General features: G+C 41.2%; 1 protein-coding gene across 1 annotated transcript in view; it reads left to right on the top strand.

Annotated features, from left to right (window-relative positions):
• Window positions 1–331: 331 nt before the first annotated feature.
• The window catches only part of paip1 (poly(A) binding protein interacting protein 1), a 63,356-nt gene continuing 43,624 nt past the window's right edge, over window positions 332–20,063 (top strand). Inside the window, 1 exon segment of the mRNA XM_034170753.1 lies at window positions 332–661. Coding sequence (XP_034026644.1) covers window positions 469–661 — 193 coding nt within the window. The 5' untranslated portion in view covers window positions 332–468.

The following is a 20,063-nucleotide window of genomic DNA, read 5'->3' on the forward strand; positions in this document are numbered from 1 at the left end:
TCCAGTTTTCTACCAGTTCCAAAGACATGCAGGTTAGGTGAACTGGGAATATGAAGTTGACCGTAGGTGTGTAAGTGTACTTGTCTGTCTATATGTGGCCCTGTGACAGACTGGTGTCCTGCCCATGGTGTACCCCGCCCCACGCTTTGGAACCAAAACGGTTCTGGAGCGTGCTGGGAGTCGATCATCCAGCATACTCTGCCCTCTTCATTGGCTGCATTAAACACCACTTCCACTCCTTGTCACTAGAGGGAGACAACCTGGCAACGTTGATTAAATCCCTACGGGTTGTTGTTACCGGAAGTATTTGTTGTTAACAAAAAATAAAGTTGCTTCTTGCAGCGCTGAGAAAAAGAAGACTCGGGCGGTTTTATTATGGTCCACTAACCAAACAAGCGTCAGGAAGATTCTTTGGTTGGTTTCAGACGCTGTTAGGTGGACTGTAAGTAGCTAACAAACAGAACAACCATGAACGAGCATTTCGACCGAGCTCCGGGTGCAGGCAGAGCCCGCAGTCAATATGCAGCTGCCCCAGGCCTCTTTGCTGCTGGGGACGAAGACTCCACATCATCGATTTTAAACCAGAGGCAACCGTTGAGACAGCCGCGAACATCCCCGCCATCCGCGGATATCAGCGCTAAGGACACAGACAGCGGCGGAGGTGGGAGCTGCTAACTAGCTTTTAGCCACGTAGCTTACTCACCGGTTATCACAACTTCGGTTGGCAAATCGGAGAAGCCTTACAGTCCTATTCTGCGTTAACTTATTTGGCTCACGAATACATGGATGCTAGGTAGCTATCTTATCTGTGCTTTTAAGCTCATCGACATACAGAATATTGGGTTCCATTTTCGCTAACACATGATGTAAATAAAGCACTCACTCACGTGTCTGGTTGTTTAGGCGAAGCACTCACACCGGCAAGAGAGAGACAGCAGCCGGGGGAATAGTCACTCCCGTTTGTTTACCTGTGCCATTTCAGTTTTGATAGTTTTGTCTGGATCAAAACTATGCACTCTGTGCTCAGGTTAGCTAAATGTTGCCCCTTTAGCTTAGCAGTGCTTCACACTAATATCAGACATAATCTATATTAGATTTATTTTTCAAAAAGTTTTATTTTCTCAGTGCAGTAAAAAAGGTTGCACTGATACATATATCATTCAAAGGGCATATCTTAAATTTGATGTCGACCTTATTTTATAGGAAGTGGCTGTTTTTACGTAGCTGTATGGGTTGGCGCGGAGACACGTCACTTCCTGCGAAGTGGCGAATCCAAAGGGAAGAATTCGTACTTGGGCGACTGGCCGCCTGATGAAAACAAGCTCCGGCTGCATTGGTTGTGTATTGAAATAAGCTGGTTTTGTTTTGCTTCTAACAGCCAGCTGACAGCTATCATTGCCTGGAAAAAATGAGATTTATATACCAAGCTCAGCTGAAATGAACCACTGTAAATTAAATTGACTTTATTGATGAGTCTGACCCCTGTGAAAAGTGACCAAATTACATGTACGAGGTCTGTTAGAAAAGTATCAGACCTTTTTATTTTTCCAAAAACCTGATGGATTTGAATCACGTGTGCTTGCATGAGCAAACCTTGAACTTTCGTGCGCATGCGTGAACTTTTTCACGTCTGTCGATTGCGTCATTTCCTGGTAAGCAGCCTTTGTGTGGGACGTGTGCAGTGCGCGCGGCGGATTTTCATTTCAAGGAAAAAGACGGAATGACTGGAGCAGCGCTGCATCAAATTTTGCCAGAAACTGGGCGACAGCCAGGTGGAAACCATTCGGATGATTCAGACGGCTTTCGGTGACGATGCTATGGGCATCACACAGATTAAGGAGCGGTACAACTGGTTTTAAAGACGGCCGCACAATGGTGGAGAGCGAGCCACGCTCCAGGTCGGCCATCAACATGCTGAAATGACCAGATCATTTCCAAAGTGAACGCTGTGGTGATGCAGGACCATCGTGTGACTATCCAAGAAATTGTGGAAGAGGTGGACATCAGCACTTTTTCGGTACATTCCACTGTGACAGAAGATTTGGCCATGAAAAGATTGGTGGTGAAATTCATGCTGCTGCTGACAGCGGCGCAAAAGCGCCTCCGTGTTGAAGTCTCACAGGACATGTTGTAACATGCCCACCTCTTCCACAATTTCTCGGATAGTCATACGACTGAAAAGTCACCGAAAGTCGCCTGAATCATCTGAATGGTTTCCACCTGGCTGTCGCCCAGTTTCTGGCTAAATTTGATGCGGCGCTGCTCCAGTCGTTCCATCTTTTTCCTTGAAATGAAAATCCGCTGAGCGCACTGCACACGTCCCACACAAAGGCTGCTTACTTGGAAATTATGCAATCGACAGGCGTGAAAAAGTTCACGCATGCGCAAGAAGGTTCAAGGTTTGCTCATGCAAGCACATGTGATTCAAATCCATCACGTTTTTGAAAAAAATAAAAAGGTCCGATACTTTTCTAACAGACCTCGTATTTGTATTGCGTTCGCTGGTGTTTTCATTGGCCAAAAACTGCCAACAGAGGGTGCTCAGGTAAAGTCCACTACAACCCATTAATAATCCCAAATTCTATTTGTACTGTCCTTTATTGGTCTTGTTAGGGGTTATGGTTAACGTAGTTTGAGAATCTATGTATCAACAGCAAATACATGTACAAGTACGTAGCCTCATGATAACATGACCTGTATTGACCAATGAGAGACCCTCGTACTAATGGGTTGCTGCGGTATTTACCCCAGCATCCTCTGGTGGCCATTTTTGGACGATGAAAACATTGCCAAACTCGGTACAAAATACATGTAATTTGGTCACTTTTCAGAGGGGTCAGACTCATCAATAAAGTCAATTTAATGTACAGTGGTTCATTTCAGGTCAGCTTGGTGTATAAATCTCATCATTCCAAGCAATGATAGCTATCAGCTGGCTGATAGAAGCAAGTTAGATACAAAACTAAACCAGCTGATTTCAGTAGACAAGCAGTACAGTCTGACCTTGTTTTCATCAGGCGGTCAGTCGCGGAAGTACAAATTGTTTTTTTAAATATGCTGACACATTGCCATTTGAGGTCGTTAAATGACCCCTTCAGATTTGCCTTAAAGTGTGTGTGTGTGCGCGCGCGCTTAAATATTGAAAAATCCTATGTTTCTAGGCCTCCAAACCATTTTTTCCTTAGGACCTGTAAAAGGCAGAGGTCTCAAGGGTTTAAAATTTTGCAGTTGTGAGACTATTTTAAACAATTTAGCAGGGGAGGTAGGTGGTTCAGTGGATTCAGAGTTGGGCTGTCAGCATGTAGACCTGACTTTGAGTTCTGGTCATGCTACCTGACTGTGTCCTTGGACAAGATACTTGATCTGTATAGTTCTAGTCCACAATGTATAAAAGGGTATCAGCCTTGGCTGGCTTCCCATCCAGGTGGAGCCATAGACTCTCAAATGCTTCTCACCACGGTTTGCAGGGATATGCACAGCAACCAATGGGCATCAGAGTCTGTGTAGGACTTATACATAAAACATGCAAATTTGAGACTGTCATGTATCAACCACCACCTGAATCTTTTAAAAAATTATGAATGCTGATACGATTTATTGTAGCACCAACAAAAAAATCTCACAAGAAATATACTGCATCGACTGTGACCTTGACTTATGATCTCCATATATAAACTCCTCCAAGATACCAAGGAACATAGTAATGTTTGATACTGAAAGGTTCAGCTGCTCTCAAGTTATCATGTTCATACATAGGCAAAATGACCTTGTGACAGGACTGCAAACATAAATATTCTCATTATACACAGGTGATGGAAAAAGTAGTTTTTCTGCAGAGAAGTAATGGTTATGACACCTTTAGGAGCCAAAAAAGCACTTCAAAGGCATTCCAGAGCCTCAGAAATAACTTTGTAACTCTTCCAGGATGATGTTTTTCCAACATCATGTTCCTATCTGGACATAGTATATTGTATAATTGGGTAAGAAGCAGTGTTAGCCAACACTGCTGAAAGAGTTTTAGTTAGCTGATAACAGCGCTAGCAGTAACAGGCTCTGTATGTGTCTCTTCCGTCTGATTGCCAATGGCAATGTGGATAGACATGTAGATTTAGTAACTAAGTGGTAAATACTTTACATGTCAACTTCTGTTCAATACATTTGCTTCCATAAGTACAAACAAAAATTAAACTGATGTGTTTTTCAGGTGTCATTTGTTTTTCATTTAATTTTATTTATGTGAAACAATTGAGTGTGAAAGTAATCAGAAAGTGAGCATATACTGTTTAGTTGTGCTGTAGACGTCATCAAAGTGGAAAGCAGTCGGTTTAAGAGTAGGAGGATTCCTACAATGTTAGTTTTTTGTTTGTCTTTTCGAAGCTCAGAAGGCATGTGTACACCTTTGCATTATAAAATGCAAACACAATTGATCCTGTCTCCACCTCAGATGTATGGAGTTTTAAGAGGTGTTTTATGTACTGAATTATGATTGAGTGACACTTCAACACAAGGTTTCAGATATGGGAGAGGAGAAGTGAATTTTTTTCTATATTGATTATAATGTATATGTTTTAATTTTACAACAATTAGAATTTTTGTGACATTCATTTTCTATACCCACTACTTCCAGTTAAAGGTCACAGGGATGCTGGAGCCTATTCCAGTGGACATTGCCAGTTTATCGCAGGGGCACATATAGACAGACAAGCACATTCATACCTATACCAATGTTCCCAATTCATTTAACCTGCATGCCTTTGGAAGTGGGAGGATGTGGAGCACCTGCAGGGAGGGAGCCCATGGAAACAGAGGGAGTATATGCAAACTCCACAATGAAAGGACCAGAGGTGGGAGGCAATCCCACGACCGTCATTCTGTGAGGCAGCAGTGCTAACCAATAAGGCACAGTGTCCTACGAAGCCATTTATTTATTTGTTTTTTTTATTGCTGACATTTATTCTTTTATTGTTGGAGTGTATTGTACTTAGTGCCAAATGCCACCAACAATATTATGTTTTTGTTCTCTCTCTCAGGTTTGTGAAAGGCTGAGCAAGCCCCAGCAAGGGAAAATGCCACCAGTACTTATACTGAAGCATGTAACGATGTGGATTCTTGGTTAAGTCATCAACACTTTCAGCCAGTGCTCCAGTGTTTGTCCCCTATGCTGCTTTTAGTCACAATGAAGTAAGATGACTGCACAATGTCTTTTTCCTGATATTCTCATACATTTATGAACATACAGCTTTCTTATGCTGTTAGTTTCACACTAGGAATAATGAGCTGTGACATTTACATGATACCAGTGAACAATGAAGAACAAAATCCATCAACTTTAATATTTTATGAAATAATGCAGTTGCATGCAATTCAATGATTGCATTCATAATGGTTTTTTTTGTTGTTTGTTTGTTTGTCTTTTTTGTTTTTTTGTTTTTTTTTTTGGTAGGACCCTGCTTTGTATCTTGAAAATGAAAATGAAAGCCATTACAGCGAACCAACCTTGGCTGATGCGGTCTCAGACTTCCTTGACCAGCTTGGCACCTCCCCAGGGACCTTTGACTCAGATGTTGAACATATAACTGATGTGCTAAATTCTTGGGTTACCACTGAAGAGTTGTTGCAGGAACTGGTAGAGCTGATTTACATGCAGGTTTGTCCTTTTTACAGACACACACACAGAGATTAAATTAAATTTTTATTTTTATGGAAAGGTTTTTATGGCAAAAAAGAACTTTGATCTTACAAATAAATATTTTTTTATTATTATTATTCTTGCATTCAATGTGTCTAAAACCACCCAAAATTAGTTCAAATAAGGCTTGCCAAGAATGTTTAAGTGGTATAAAACCCTATAGCAGTGGTGTCCAAAGTATTCCAGAAAGGGCCGAGAGGGTGCAGGTTTTCTTTGCAGCTACTGACTCCAGCAGGTGATTTCACTGAATAACATCACTTTGAACAGGTGAGACGAGTTCATCAGTGAAATCACCTCCTGGAGCCAGTGGCTGCAAAGAAAACCTGCACCCTCTCGGCCCTTTCTAGAATACTTTGGACGCCACTGCCCTATAACGTCCGGGGGGGGTGGCCCCGGCCCCCCGAAGCTATTAGCTGCGATAATTTACCTGGCACTAAAACGGTCCTCGTATGATGTACCAAAGGAAAAAATGGTAATGACATGATATGCGCTTGTTTTTGAATGCTTCCATTTTCACACTCTCAGAATTTTTTTTTCCCACCTGTGCTAATTAATCATTAATTAGAGCAGATACCAAGTCAGTGTGATCCATTTAGGCCCACATCCTTTTCAGGCATATTCAGTGAGACACATGGCAGTAGGATGGGACCCAGCTGGACCTACCTGAGTGCCTTAATATAATTTATAGCCAAATCAGGTCTCACCTACTCAGGCTCTAATGGCTTAAGGCTAATAATGTTACAGCTGCTAAGCCTTCTTGCACATTTCTTTCTTTTAGATGGTTTAGGGTAAGGGTATGGATTGGGGTTATGGTTCATTTTCTCTGGAATGCAGAGTTTTGAAAGTGACACCTTTAGATTGATCAAACTTTTGTAATTGCACATGGCTACGTACAGTGGGGAAATACTGTAAGTATTTGATCCCTGTCAGTTTTGCAGGTTTTCTCACTACAAAGAATGGAGAGGTCTGTAATTTTTATTGTAGGTACACTTCAACTGTGAGAGACAGAATCTAAAAAAAATCCAGTAAATCACATTGTATGATTTTTAAATAATTAATTAGCATTTTATTGCATAAAATAAGTATTTGACCCCCTAGAAAACAGAGCTTAACAATTGGTACAGAAACATTGGTCTGCCATTACAGAGGTCAGACGTTTCCTGTAGTTCTTGACCAAGTTTTCACACACTGCAGCAGGGATTTTGGTCCACTCCTCCATATAGATCTTCTCCAAATCTTTCAGGTTTGGAGTTTCAGCTGCCTCCAAAGATTTTCTGTTGAGTTCAGGTCTGGAGACTGGCCAGGCCACCCCAGGACCTTGAAATGCTTCTTACGGAGCCTCTCCTTAAGCCTGGTTCACACGACAGGATTTTAAAATTAGCTTTAGGTTTCCAAAACCTGAGAGACCACACATGTGAAGATAAAAAAATCATGGATCTGACACGTTTGGTCGTACAGTGTGTGTGGTGTTCAGTCACACGGTAAGAACAACAACACCAAACACGAACAGATTTCACACACGAACATTTACAGTTCAGACAGGAAATCTCGCAAAATCTCTCGATTAAACGTGACTTCAGAGTAAACAAACGGAGGTACTTTGTGGACTATTTAAAACAGGAAAAAAACAATACAAAAAGAAAAAGAAAAGGCGTTCTTTAAAGGAGTGGAGACAGCGCAACCACCGGACTTTCTGGTAAATCAGAACAACTGTTTTGATTTTATTTTCCGCTCCTTGCATCCATCACCTCGCTTTCTGATTGGCTACACATCACATTCTGCAGGCTGCGTGCTCGTTTGTGGTCGGAGGACACAACACACGCTGCAGTATCGGGCCAAAAAAATCCAACATGTTGAATATCTCCGATTTACAATCGGAGTGCTCCTGACGTCTGTGCAGATCACAGCGCTCTTAACACACCACACACGACAGGAATATCTGATATGATTATCTTTACCGTCATCACGATTGTTGGGGCGTACTTCAGATTGTCGGAAGGGGAAGATCAGGTCTGATATCGGCCTAATTATCCTGCCGTGTGAACCCGGCTTTAGTTGCCCTGGCTGTGTGTTTGGGGTCATTGTCATGCTGGAAGACTCAGCCATGACCCATCTTCAATGCTCTTACTGAGGGAAGGAGGTTGTTTGCTAAAATCTCGCAGTGCATGACCCCATCCATCCTCCCTTCAATACGATGCAGTCATCCCATCCCCTTTGCAGAAGAGCACCCCCGGAGTATGATGTTTCCACCCCCATGCTTCACGGTTGAGATAGTTTTCTTGGGGTTGTTCTCATCCTCTAAACATGGTAAGTGGAGTTGATACCAAAAAGCTTTATTTTGTTTTCATCTGACCACATGACCTTCTCCCATGCCTCCTCTGGATCATCCAGATGGTCACTGGTGAACTTCAAACGGGCCTGGACATGAGCTGGCTTGAACAGGGGGACCTTGCTGCCCTGCAGGATTTTAAACCATGACAGCATCATGTGTTACTAATGTAATCTTTGTGACTGTGGTCCAGCTCTCTTCAGGTCATTGACCAGGTCCTCTGTGTAGTTCTGAGCTTTCTCAGAATCCTCCTTACCCCACAAAGTGAGATCTTGCATGGAATCCCAGACCGAGGGAGATTGACAGTCATCTTGTGTTTCTTCCACTTTCTAATAAATAATCATAACAGTGTTGTCTTTCTATCAAGCTGCTTGCCTGTTGTCCTGTAGTCCATCCCAGCCTTGTGCAGGTCTACAGTTTTGTTCCTGGTGTCCTTAGACGGCTCTTTGGTCTTGGCTATGGTGGACAGGTTGAATTGTGATTGATTGTGTGAACAGGTGTCTTGTTTACAGGTAACAAGTTCAAACAGGTGCAATTAATACAGGTAAAGAGTGCAGAATAAGAGGGCTTCTTAAAGAAAAATTAACAGGTCTGTGAGAGCCAGAATTCTTGCTGGTTGGTAGGCGGTCAAATACTTATTTTATGCAATAAAATGCAAATTAATTATTTCAAAATCATACAATGTGATTTTCTGGAAAAAATTTTATTTTATTTTTTTAAGATACTGTCACACAGTGGAAGTGTACCTACGATTAAAATTACAAATTATTATTATTATTATTTTCCTCACTGTTTTTCCAGAATCTCGCGAGGCTATGTGCATCTACAGAAGCTTTCTTGTGATTCTAACATGTTTCAGGTCTTCTTGTGGAGCTTGTTTAATACTGTTGTTGCATAGAACAGCTTTCATTATATGATGATGAAGCACTACAAATCCACTGATTATTTTGTTTTTTTGTTGCAGTCAACTACTATTCCAAACTTTGCCTACACCGGAGCCAGGCTTTGTAACTACCTGTCCCATCATCTCACTATCAGTCCACCAGGTGGAAACTTTCGTCAGCTTCTCCTCCAAAGGTAATCTTGCCCCAGTAGAGTTTTGGTTGTATTGATCTCTTACTTTAAAAAATCTGGAACAGTGTGCTGCTTTCAGTTTATTCGTGTCACATTTCAATCTTTCGTGTCACATTTCAATCTTTCAGTCAGTATCTGTGAAATAAAGGCGCCATCTAGAAAGTAATCCAGTGTTTCCTGCAGATTCTATTTAAAATTAAACACTTTGGCTCCTATTGTCTTCTCTGCACAACACGGAGCACAGCAAAATCCAGGTGTCATTGTGAGTGTCCCCCAGATACAGTTATCATTTTCATGCCCAGAGATCATTTTCCCACAGTAATCAATAGTACTGAATATACTTGCATTCATGTGTATTCCTATTGGCATATTTGTCCAAAAATAAAGTGTGGTCAGACGTGAAGTTGCTGCATTCCTGTCATCTCTCACAAGAAAGTGTTTACTATTTAGACAACCTGAAAGCAGGTCTAAACTCTAGTGCAGTGATTTTATCATATTTTAAGAACGCAGCACACGCCTCTACATTACAGTTTTCCCATACAGGTAAACTCTTAGTTTTTATGTGCTGCATTAGATCGTGACTCGGATTTGGACACCTCCCAGATGGATTTGTGTTTTGTGTTTTAGACTGTGTACAGATCCTCACGTTAGGGCCATTGTACTTGTAACATTGACTATTGAGTGGGAAACAGGAAGTCTGTTGGCTTCTTCAGATAAATTTGCTAAAATGTTCATAAAAGCACAAATCAGAAGGAAAAAGTTCTCAATTTAAAGGACACATCAAATCTTGTTGCAAATGTTGCACATCTTTATCAGGTTTCCTAGAAACAATTTACTGATCAGTCAGTCTTTTATAATGTTTCTTCCTGTCTGTCTCTCTACTGTAGGTGTCGAACAGAGTATGAGCAGAAGGATGTAGCTGTTCTAGGAGATGAGGAAACTCAGAAAAGATTTCACTCCTTCGTGCTCTTTCTTGGAGAGCTTTATCTTCACCTAGAGGTAAGTGTCAAAAATGTGTAATTGATTTTTTTTTTTTTCTTAGATTGATTACTTATAACTTGATCATCTTTTGTCTCAATTCACAATAATAGTCTTGCATAGTGTTACATAGTACTAAACACTGCACACCTGTAACATAATGACAAGCGTACTGTATATTGAGCCTTAAAGAGAATTCAGATAAAACGATGCAGTTCATTATGATTTGTTTTTAGTCCATTAGAAAAGTCAGTATCAAACAGTTGCTAGTTTTCCAGCCTTTTTTTTTTCTTTTTTTTTTAAGCAAGTTTATTGTTACGTAATGCATGCTGTGGAAGAGTTTTCTTTGTTTAGAAGTGCCTGTAATTTTCAATGACACTGATTGGAATAATGAGGAATTGATTCATAGGCATTTCGTTTTTTGGGACAGTCTGCTCTTTCACCCAAACCACAGTGACCCCTCAGTGAAAATCTGATACAATTCAGTGTGACAAATAACCTAAAAAGTATAAATCTACCAACATTGTTGCTCCTGGACAAGCAGTGCTGGGATTGTGAAAACATCCAGCCAGTTCAAAACCACATGCGGTTAGAAGCTGGAGTGGTACTGCATCAGCCTCAGTACATCCTCAAGCACCAGTCATATATTAGGTGCATTCAAGCTCACCTCCATCTGTCTATTTGACTGACGTGATTGCTGCAGCCGCAGGAGTGAAGTCTTAAAAATAAGAGCTGTCAATTCGAACAAATTCTGTTTCATGTTACGCCCGTGAATTGATGGCTGATCTTGCACTGTTTGCATTCTTCGTAGCAGATGAAATGTATTATTATATGGCTGCGCTGCTACGCATGTTCTGATTGGCTGATTACCGGTCAGATACTTTCCCATATCGGACCGGTTACCATGACAATCGGTCTGCAATGCGGTTTTAAGTGATAACTGTTCATTTTAATGCAGTCACAGTAAAAACAGCAGCGCTCTCCACTGTGAGAAGACTTGGCTGCGTGTGCATGTCCATAATGAATGCAACCTGTTAAAAGCAGTCTGCTAGAGGCTCAGCTTTGTGCACGCTTATACAACCCCAATTCCAATGAAGTTGGGACATTGTGTGAAATGTAAATAAAAACAGAATACAATGATTTGCAAATCCTCTTCAACCTATATTCAATTGAATACACCACAAAGACGAGATATTTAATGTTCAAACTGATAGACTTTTTTGTTTTTGGGCAAATATTTACTCTTTTTGAAATGCAACACGTTTCAAAAAAGCTGGGACAGGGGCAACAAAAGACTGGGAAAGTTGATGAATGCTCAAAGAACTGTTTGGAACAATCCACAGGTGAACAGGTTAATTGGAAACGAGTGAGTGTCATGATTGGGTATAAAAGGAGCATCCCCAAAAGGCTCAGGCGTTCACAAGCAAAGATGGGGTGAGGATCACCCCTTTGTGAACAACTGTGTGGAAAAATAGTCCAACAGTTTAAGAACAATGTTTCCATCCATCCATTTTCTCCGCTTTATCCGGAGTCGGGTCGCGGGGGCAGCAGCTCAAGCAAAAGCGCTCAGACCTCCCGATCCACACACACCTCCCCCAGCTCCTCCGGGGGAACCCCAAGGCGTTCCCAAGCCAGCTGAGAGGATTGTAGTCCCTCCATCGTGTCCTGGGTCTTCCCCAGGGCCTCCTCCTAATGGAACGTGCCCGTGAACACCTCTCCAGCGAGGCGTCTAGGGGCATCCGGAAAAGATGCCCGAGCCACCTCAGCTGACTCCTTTCGACGTGGAGGAGCAGCGGCTCGACTCCGAGCTCCTCCCGAGTGACTGAGCTCCTCACCCTATCTCTAAGGGAGCGCCCAGCCACCCTGCGGAGTGGCTATGGGCATGAGAAACAATGTTGAATCTTTGAGAAACATTGTTTCTCAACGTTCAATTGCAAGGAATTTAGGGATTCCATCATCTACAGTCCTAATATAATTAGAAGATTCAGAGAATCTGGAGAACTTTCTACACGTAAGCGACAAGGATGAAAACCAACATTGAATGCCATGACCTTTGATCCCTCAGGCGGCACTGCATCTTACTGCGTGGGCTCAGTAACATTAGGACACTTCAGAAAACCATTGTCAGTAACACAGTTTGTCGCTACATCTACAATTGCAAGTTAAAACTCTACCATTCAAAGCAAAAACCATACATCAACAACATCCAGAAACGCTACCGCCTTCTCTGGGCCCGAGCTCAAAATGGACAGACGCAAAGTGGAAAAGTGTGCTGTGGTCTGATGAGTCCACATTTCAAATTGTTTTTGGAAATCATGGACGTCGTGTCCTCCGAACAAAAGATGAAAAAGACCATTCAGATTGTTACCAGTGCTAAGTTCAAAAGCCAGCATCTGTGATGGTTTGTTAGTGCCCATGGCATGGGCAACTTACACATCTATGATGACACCATCAATGCTGAAAGGTACATCCAGGATTTGGAGCAACACATGCTGCCATCCAAGCAACGTCTTTTACAGGGACGTCCCTGGTTATTTCAGCAAGACAATGAAATGAAGTGCAAAATACGACAATGGAGACCCCCAGACTGCTGAAGAACTGAAGTCGTACATCAAGCAAGAATGGGAAAGAATTCCAAATTTTAACCTTTATTTAACCAGGTCAGTCCCATTGAGATCGAGACCTCTTTTGCAAGGCAGACCAGGACAATTATGAAGTTTCCAATTCACCTAACCTGCATGTCTTTGGATGTGGGAGGAAACCAGAGCACATTGTGGAAAGTCACGCAAACACAGAGAGAACATGCAGACTCCACACAGAAAGGCCGCAGGTTGGAATTGAACCCATGACCTTCTTGCTGTGAGGCAGCAGTGCTAACCACTAAGCCACTGTGCTGCCCTTTAAGCAGTAGCACCATAAAAATTAAGGTGTGAAATTATTACATGAAACAGCAACGTTAAATATAATACTAAACTCTTGGTATTTCAGAACCTCCATGTTGAAAAGCTGAGCCACTTTTCAGAAATGTATTATCAAACCAGTTCTGAGGAAAAAATGATTTGTATTTATAAATTATACATTTGTTAGGAGATAGTCAATCTGAAGTTCTCTGAACTACAGCCATACGACGACAGCAAACCATACGTCATCAGTTTCAGTGAAGGCTTCAGGCAGTCATGAAAAGCTTGATGCAGCTGGTGAAAAGCAATTGCAGCATCTGACTGCAGGCGACTTGCTGTGAGGTTTTCACATCATCCAAAGTGGTGATGCTGTGCAGCCCTGGATAAAGTCGGCTGAAGTTCACACCAACATGCACTGCCATTTGTTCCACAGTGTGCCACATCAAACCAAGTGCTTGTACATGGCACTGCATGAATTCGAATGCACCCATTAGATATTGTGTAGGATCCTGGGGCTTCCTGTCTTACTGCATGGTTGTCTGGGGAGGTGATGGTCTAGTGGTTAAGCGTTGGGCTTCAGACCAGAGGATCCGATGTTCAAACCCCAGCCTGACCCGAAAATTACTAAGGTCCCTTGGCCAAGGGCCTTTATCCCCGAGTTGCTCCCGGTGTGTAGTAAGCCCCTTGCATGGCAGCACCCTGACATTGGTGTGTGAGTGTGAATGGGTGAATGTGAGGCATCATTGTGAAGTGCTTTGAGCATCTGATGCAGATGGAAAGCGCTATATAAAGCAGTCCATTACCATTTGTCTCACCTGGACATTAACCTGTGACTTAAGGTGACAACTTCTGAGGATCCTTGAGAACCACTGGAATTACTTCAAATGAGTGGTTAAGTAAGGAGACTGAGATGAGGAGTATCACTTGCATTGTGAGGGAGTGTCAGCTATGATATTTTGGCTGTGTGTCCCACTTCTCTGTGCATGATGCAGTACACAGGTGCCTCCTTGTTGAAGTCCTCAGCAACTGTAAAATTCCAGGTTGATGCCCACATTTCACCTGGCTGTGGGAGATAGATGGTTACTTTAAAGAAGTGGGGATGGACTGGTTATCTGCCTTGGTGGTTGCTATCCATGACTTGTGCAGTTACGTGATGCTTCCAGACCTGACTTGACCTGTGCTGCTGCTTTTGTGCACTGTGCTGTGTTCCTTTCACTTGTACAGGGGGTCATGATGGCATTTTCTGTTTGAATGCAGTAAACCTTATGATTCACATATCATGCATTTGGTATTTCAGTTGTCAGTTATTATTTGGTGTGTTTCAGAAAAACAGCTTTTTTGTTTGTCCAGGTAAAAAGTGGAAAAGGACCTCCACGTGCAGACATCCTCCTCTGTGCTTTGAAAGACCTGTTGTTGTGTCTGTTTTCCAGTCCTGTGGATGCAAACCTCATCTGTGCTGTCAAGCTGCTCAAGGTTACACAGTTTAGGCACACTTCCAGATTTGACTTTATTCTGGGAACTTGTTAAGTTGAGGGAGGATGGGTTGTCACAAAATGTTTTCTACTTGTAGCTGACAGGTTCTGTTCTGGATGACGCATGGAGTCAAAGTGGAAAACCACACATGGAAGAGATCATCAGTAAATAGAAAACATTCTCCTGGATGCAGCCTGCAGCAGGTGTGTGTATATTTACATGGCTCTAATTTGGACAGACAAGCACAAATCTGCTACTTTCTACAGTGCACCGGAAAGTATTCACAGTGCTTCACTTTTTCAATTAAATTTATTTACTTTATATGGCGCCAGATCACAACAAAGCTGCCTCAAGGCGCTTCACACAAGTAAGGTCTAACCTTACCAACCCCCAGAGCAACCACACAGAGTGGTAAGGAAAAACTCCCTCTGATGATATTGAGGAAAGAAACCTCAAGCACACCAGACTCAAAGGGGTGACCCACTGCCTAAGCCAATCTACCAAAAGGTTTACAATACAGAACACAACACAACTGATGAGAATCCATGCAGGCATCCAGTCCACCGTCGGGGGTGGGGCTCATCGAGCCACTCATTGGATCGGTTCCTGCAGGAGAGTCTGGTCTGCATTTGTTCCAGAAATCACCTACCCCTGCACGTGGATCCAGCCGCATCTTGAACAGAGAGAGAAAGAAATGTTTCCACATTTTATTATGTTACAGCCTAAATCCAAAAGGGAGTAAATTCCCCCCCTCAAAATTCTACTCATAACACTCCATAATGACATGAAAAATGTTTTGTTTTGTTTTGGTGGGGGGTGGGGGGCAATTGGAAATTTTTGCAAATTTATTTAAAAAATAAGAAGCTAAGAAATCACTTACACAAATACACAACACAACCTTTGCTCAATACCTTGTTGATGCACTCCACTTTTTCCACATTTTGTTATGTTGCAGCCTTATTTCAAAATGGATGAAATTCATAATACAATGCTATTAGGGTAATGATAGCACGTAAACTCGCTAGCATCACATAGCGGCATGCTAACAGCTGTCACATAATCCAGTGCTAATGGGCAGTGGGATTCATAATGTGCTTAAAACATGCTTAGATTTCAAATTTTGCTCAGAAAAATATTTCTGTACATCTTCGGGTAATTTTACATTACCTGGAAAAAATGTATGTGGAGGCAAAAATGATTTTAAGTCAAAGTGTCTGAGGCTGTTTGTGGAAAAAGCCAAAGAATTGGCAGATTAACATAACAGGCTTTTAATATGAGGCCTCGAGACACGCGCAATAGTGAAAAGTCTGAACAGCAGGATTTTGAATATATGTGTGCGATCACAGCATTTCTGAGGAGATCTTTTGTACATTCAGAGAAAGGCGGGGGCACACCAAACAGTCACATACACATTTTCCAGTAAAATTAAACTTTGAGTTTCCCATGAAAACTCTAGCTGAATAGTGAATATCACAATTATTTTTTTTCTTTCTGTACAGGAGATAAGAGGGAAGATCAGGCAGAAATAATGTGGTTATTAATGCAGCTGCTTAGCTCATTAGGTTACATGGGGGCCTTCAGTGCAGATTTAAATGCCAACATTTTAGGCAGGCTATGTGTAAGACATTGAATTAATAATTTTGACACTACATGTAGCAATGTAGTTTTGAGGTTTTTTTTTTTTTTGTTTGTTTGTTTGTTTTTTTTGATAGACTAACGTACAGCTTTGGTGCTTAGAAAAGTATGCTGTAAATTTTTAATAACAACAAATGTGTGATTTTTCTGTATTCAAGTCGTACCAGAATATAAGTCACAGGACCTCCCAAAGGAGTTTAAAAAAATGTAAGTTGTGTTCTACAAAATGTGGTGTATATACATTTTTCAGAATGACTACTGAAGAAAATAATAAATTGCATTTGTAATTGCATAAAATGAACATGGTGTTTGTTTTGTGACACAGCATTTTTCCACACACACACAAACCTCACAATATAAGTGCATATTCACACCATCTTGCACATATTATAAAAAGAAAAAAGCCTCTGGCTTTGCCTTTGCTATGATGCTTGTGTTTAAATTTGCTGTGGTAAATTTTACCTTGCTAAGACCTTGCTCAAGTTCGAGGTTGGGCAGAAGAATTCAAAAACACGTTAAAATAATTAGTATCAGATCAAAATTTGTCTTTGTCTACAAATAATAGTTTCTTTACTAACTGACTTTTTTTTTTAAATAACCTGTCAAGAGCTGTTAATGATCAGAGTCAAACATGAGCAAAAACAACTTAATTAGCAGTGGTTATTATACAGTACGTATAATCTATAAGTAATCTATAAATCTTCAAACATGGGCTTGAGAAAACCATTTAACACTCACAGATGTCAAATGTAACAGTAGTTGGAATTATTTTTTGTTTGTTTTTCTCACCAGGGACGTCAGACAGATGCTTTTGAAACTAGTGGAGCTGCGATCCAGTGACTGGGGAAGAGTCCGTTCTGCTGCCGCCACTAGCAATGCCACACCAGACAACGATCCAACTATTTCATGGTGAATGTCATCAAATGTGTCAGAGGAGTAATCCTCATTTTTATTCCATTTTAAATTTTTCTGTTTAATTATGACAGTACATTTCTGCTAGAAATGGGCTTGCTATTATTTATGTAATTTATTTATTTAAATGTAGAATGAGCCTACTTTCTACACAGAAGATGGAATTCCTTTTACAGCAGCAGACCCTGGTAAGGATATTAGTTTGCAGCACCTTAAAAATGTGGAATCAGTCTTGCACTTTGTGGTTCCCTGAATAGAATATTGATATGTATTTTATAATATACAGTTTGGGCAAGAAGTAGTTGTGCTTTGGAAATGATCAGTTTATTTTGACTGCCACTAAATATTTGAGATTAAAGAATCGAAAACTTTTAATTTGGGGTTCCAGCTTTAATTTGAGGGTATTTAAATGCAAATCCTGTGGACCACTGTCGTGGAGAAAGAGCTGAGCCACAAGGCGAGATTCTCAATTTGCCATTTCATTTATGCGGCTATCCGCATCTATGCATGGATGCTTATTCGCCGACTTTGGATGGATTTCCGTCTTTTTGCAAAATCTCACCGTCTAAAAAGAACTAGCAAAACATTAATTTTTATTTCCTCAAATCCGTGAAATGGTATTTTAGTGGAAAAACTCCAAATCGTTGAGAAATTTATCATAAAATAATGGTGTGTTTACCGGAGATGGAGGCGGCCATCTCGGAATCCACAACGTGAAGACGACATACATTTTCGACTCTACCACCGCAGATTCTCTTTACGCTTACATTAGTGGTGCGAGACAAGGCATAGTGCGGTATGTCTTGATGAAGTTAACTAGTTCTTTGAATGTTGAGATTTTAATTGCCTAGTCTTAGAGCCCAGTCAAAAACAAACTAAATCAATAAAGTTTTTTGCATGAGTTAGCTATATTTGTGAACTATTGTGTTGTTATATTCAGTATATACTCCTACAGGATAGTACAACATGCCATACTGCCTGAGATCACAAGAGAAATTTAACAGCTGTTTCAAGTCCAACTTTAATCCAAATAATGCACCAAAATGCACCACAGGGCACTTAAATTCTTAAAATTTCTGCTTCGCCATGAATAGTTGCTGTCTTTTAATTTACCAAGACTTTGGATTTCTGTCTTTTTTTTTTTTTCCCCTCATCCTAAGCATCCATGTCTATGGTCATAAACTTTGGGCAATGACTGAATAGTCAGGTGGCTTAGCGACATTTTCCAATATAATTGTTACGCAGTGGATAAAAGCACCAAATTTGGCATGAGGCTTCAATAGGATGTACGAATATTATATCGTATTAATTAAATCTGAAATAGGAGCCGTCTTTTACCCAGTAGTCATGTTAATCAAAAAATTCAAAATGGTGAAGACCGAGTGAAAATATTATCCTCTAATGCCCGCGTCTCACACCGGACGCCATGCGACACCACAAATTCGCATCCCTCATCTGGTGATGGACACGCCACCATCGCCCAGTGTATCGCTCTGCTTGAGCCACATTCACACCGGATCAAATCAAATCAATTTTATTTATATAGCGCCAAATCACAACAAACAGTTGCCCCAAGGCGCTTTATATTGTAAGGCAAAGCCATACAATAATTACGGAAAAACCCCAACGGTCAAACGACACCCCTGTGAGCAAGCACTTGGCAACAGGGGAAGGAAAAACTCCCTTTTACCAGGAAGAAACCTCCAGCAGAACCAGGCCCAGGGAGGGGCAGTCCTCTGCTGGGACTGGTTGGGGCTGAGGGAGAGAACTGGGGAAAAAGACATGCTGTGGAGGGGAGCAGAGATCAATCACTAATGATTAAATGCAGGGTGTCTGTCTCCCTGATCCGACTTGGGAGCTGGTTCCACAGGAGAGGAGCCTGAAAGCTGAAGGCTCTGCCTCCCATTCTACTCTTACAAACACTAGGAACTACAAGTAAGCCTGCAGTCTGAGAGCGAAGCGCTCTATTGGGGTGATATGGTACTATGAGGTCCCTAAGATAAGAAGGGACCTGACTATTCAAAACCTTATAAGTAAGAAGAAGAATTTTAAATTCTATTCTAGAATTAACAGGAAGCCAATGAAGAGAGGCCAATATGGGTGAGATATTGCTCTCTCCTTCTAGTCCCCGTCAGTACTCTAGCTGCGCATTTTGAATTAACTGAAGGCTTTTCAGGGAACTTTTAGGACAACCTGATAATAATGAATTACAATAGTCCAGCCTAGAGGAAATAAATGCATGAATTAGTTTTTCAGCATCACTAATTTTTAGGATATTGGTAAATGCAAAAAAGCAGTCTACATATTTGTTTAATATGCGCTTTGAATGAACATATCCTGATCAAAAATGACTCAAGATTCTCACAGTATTACTAGAGGTCAGGTAATGCCATCCAGAGTAAGGATCTGGTTAGACACCATGTTTCTAAGATTTGTGGGGCCAAGTACAATAACTTCAGTTTTATCTGAGTTTAAAAGCAGGAAATTAGAGGTCATCCATGTCCTTATGTCTGTAAGACAATCCTGCAGTTTAGCTAATTGGTGTGTGTCCTCTGGCTTCATGGATAGATAAAGCTGGGTATCATCTGCGTAACAATGAAAATTTAAGCAATGCCGTCTAATAATACTGCCTAAGGGAAGCATGTATAAAGTGAATAAAATTGGTCCTAGCACAGAACCTTGTGGAACTCCATGAGTAACCTTAGTCTGTGAAGAAGATTCCCCATTTACATGAATAAATTGTAATCTATTAGATAAATATGATTCAAACCACCGCAGCGCAGTGCCTTTAATACCTATGGCATGCTCTAATTTCTGTAATAAAATTTTATGGTCAACAGTATCAAAAGCAGCACTGAGGTCTAACAGAACAAGCACAGAGATGAGTCCACTGTCTGAGGCCATAAGAAGATCATTTGTAACCTTCACTAATGCTGTTTCTGTACTATGATGAATTCTAAAACCTGACTGAAACTCTTCAAATAGACCATTCCTCTGCAGATGATCAGTTAGCTGTTTAACAACTACCCTTTCAAGAATTTCTGAGAGAAAAGGAAGGTTGGAGATTGGCCTA

The sequence above is a fragment of the Thalassophryne amazonica genome, chromosome 5 (genome assembly GCF_902500255.1).
Source record: "Thalassophryne amazonica chromosome 5, fThaAma1.1, whole genome shotgun sequence".
NCBI lineage: Eukaryota > Metazoa > Chordata > Actinopteri > Batrachoidiformes > Batrachoididae > Thalassophryne > Thalassophryne amazonica.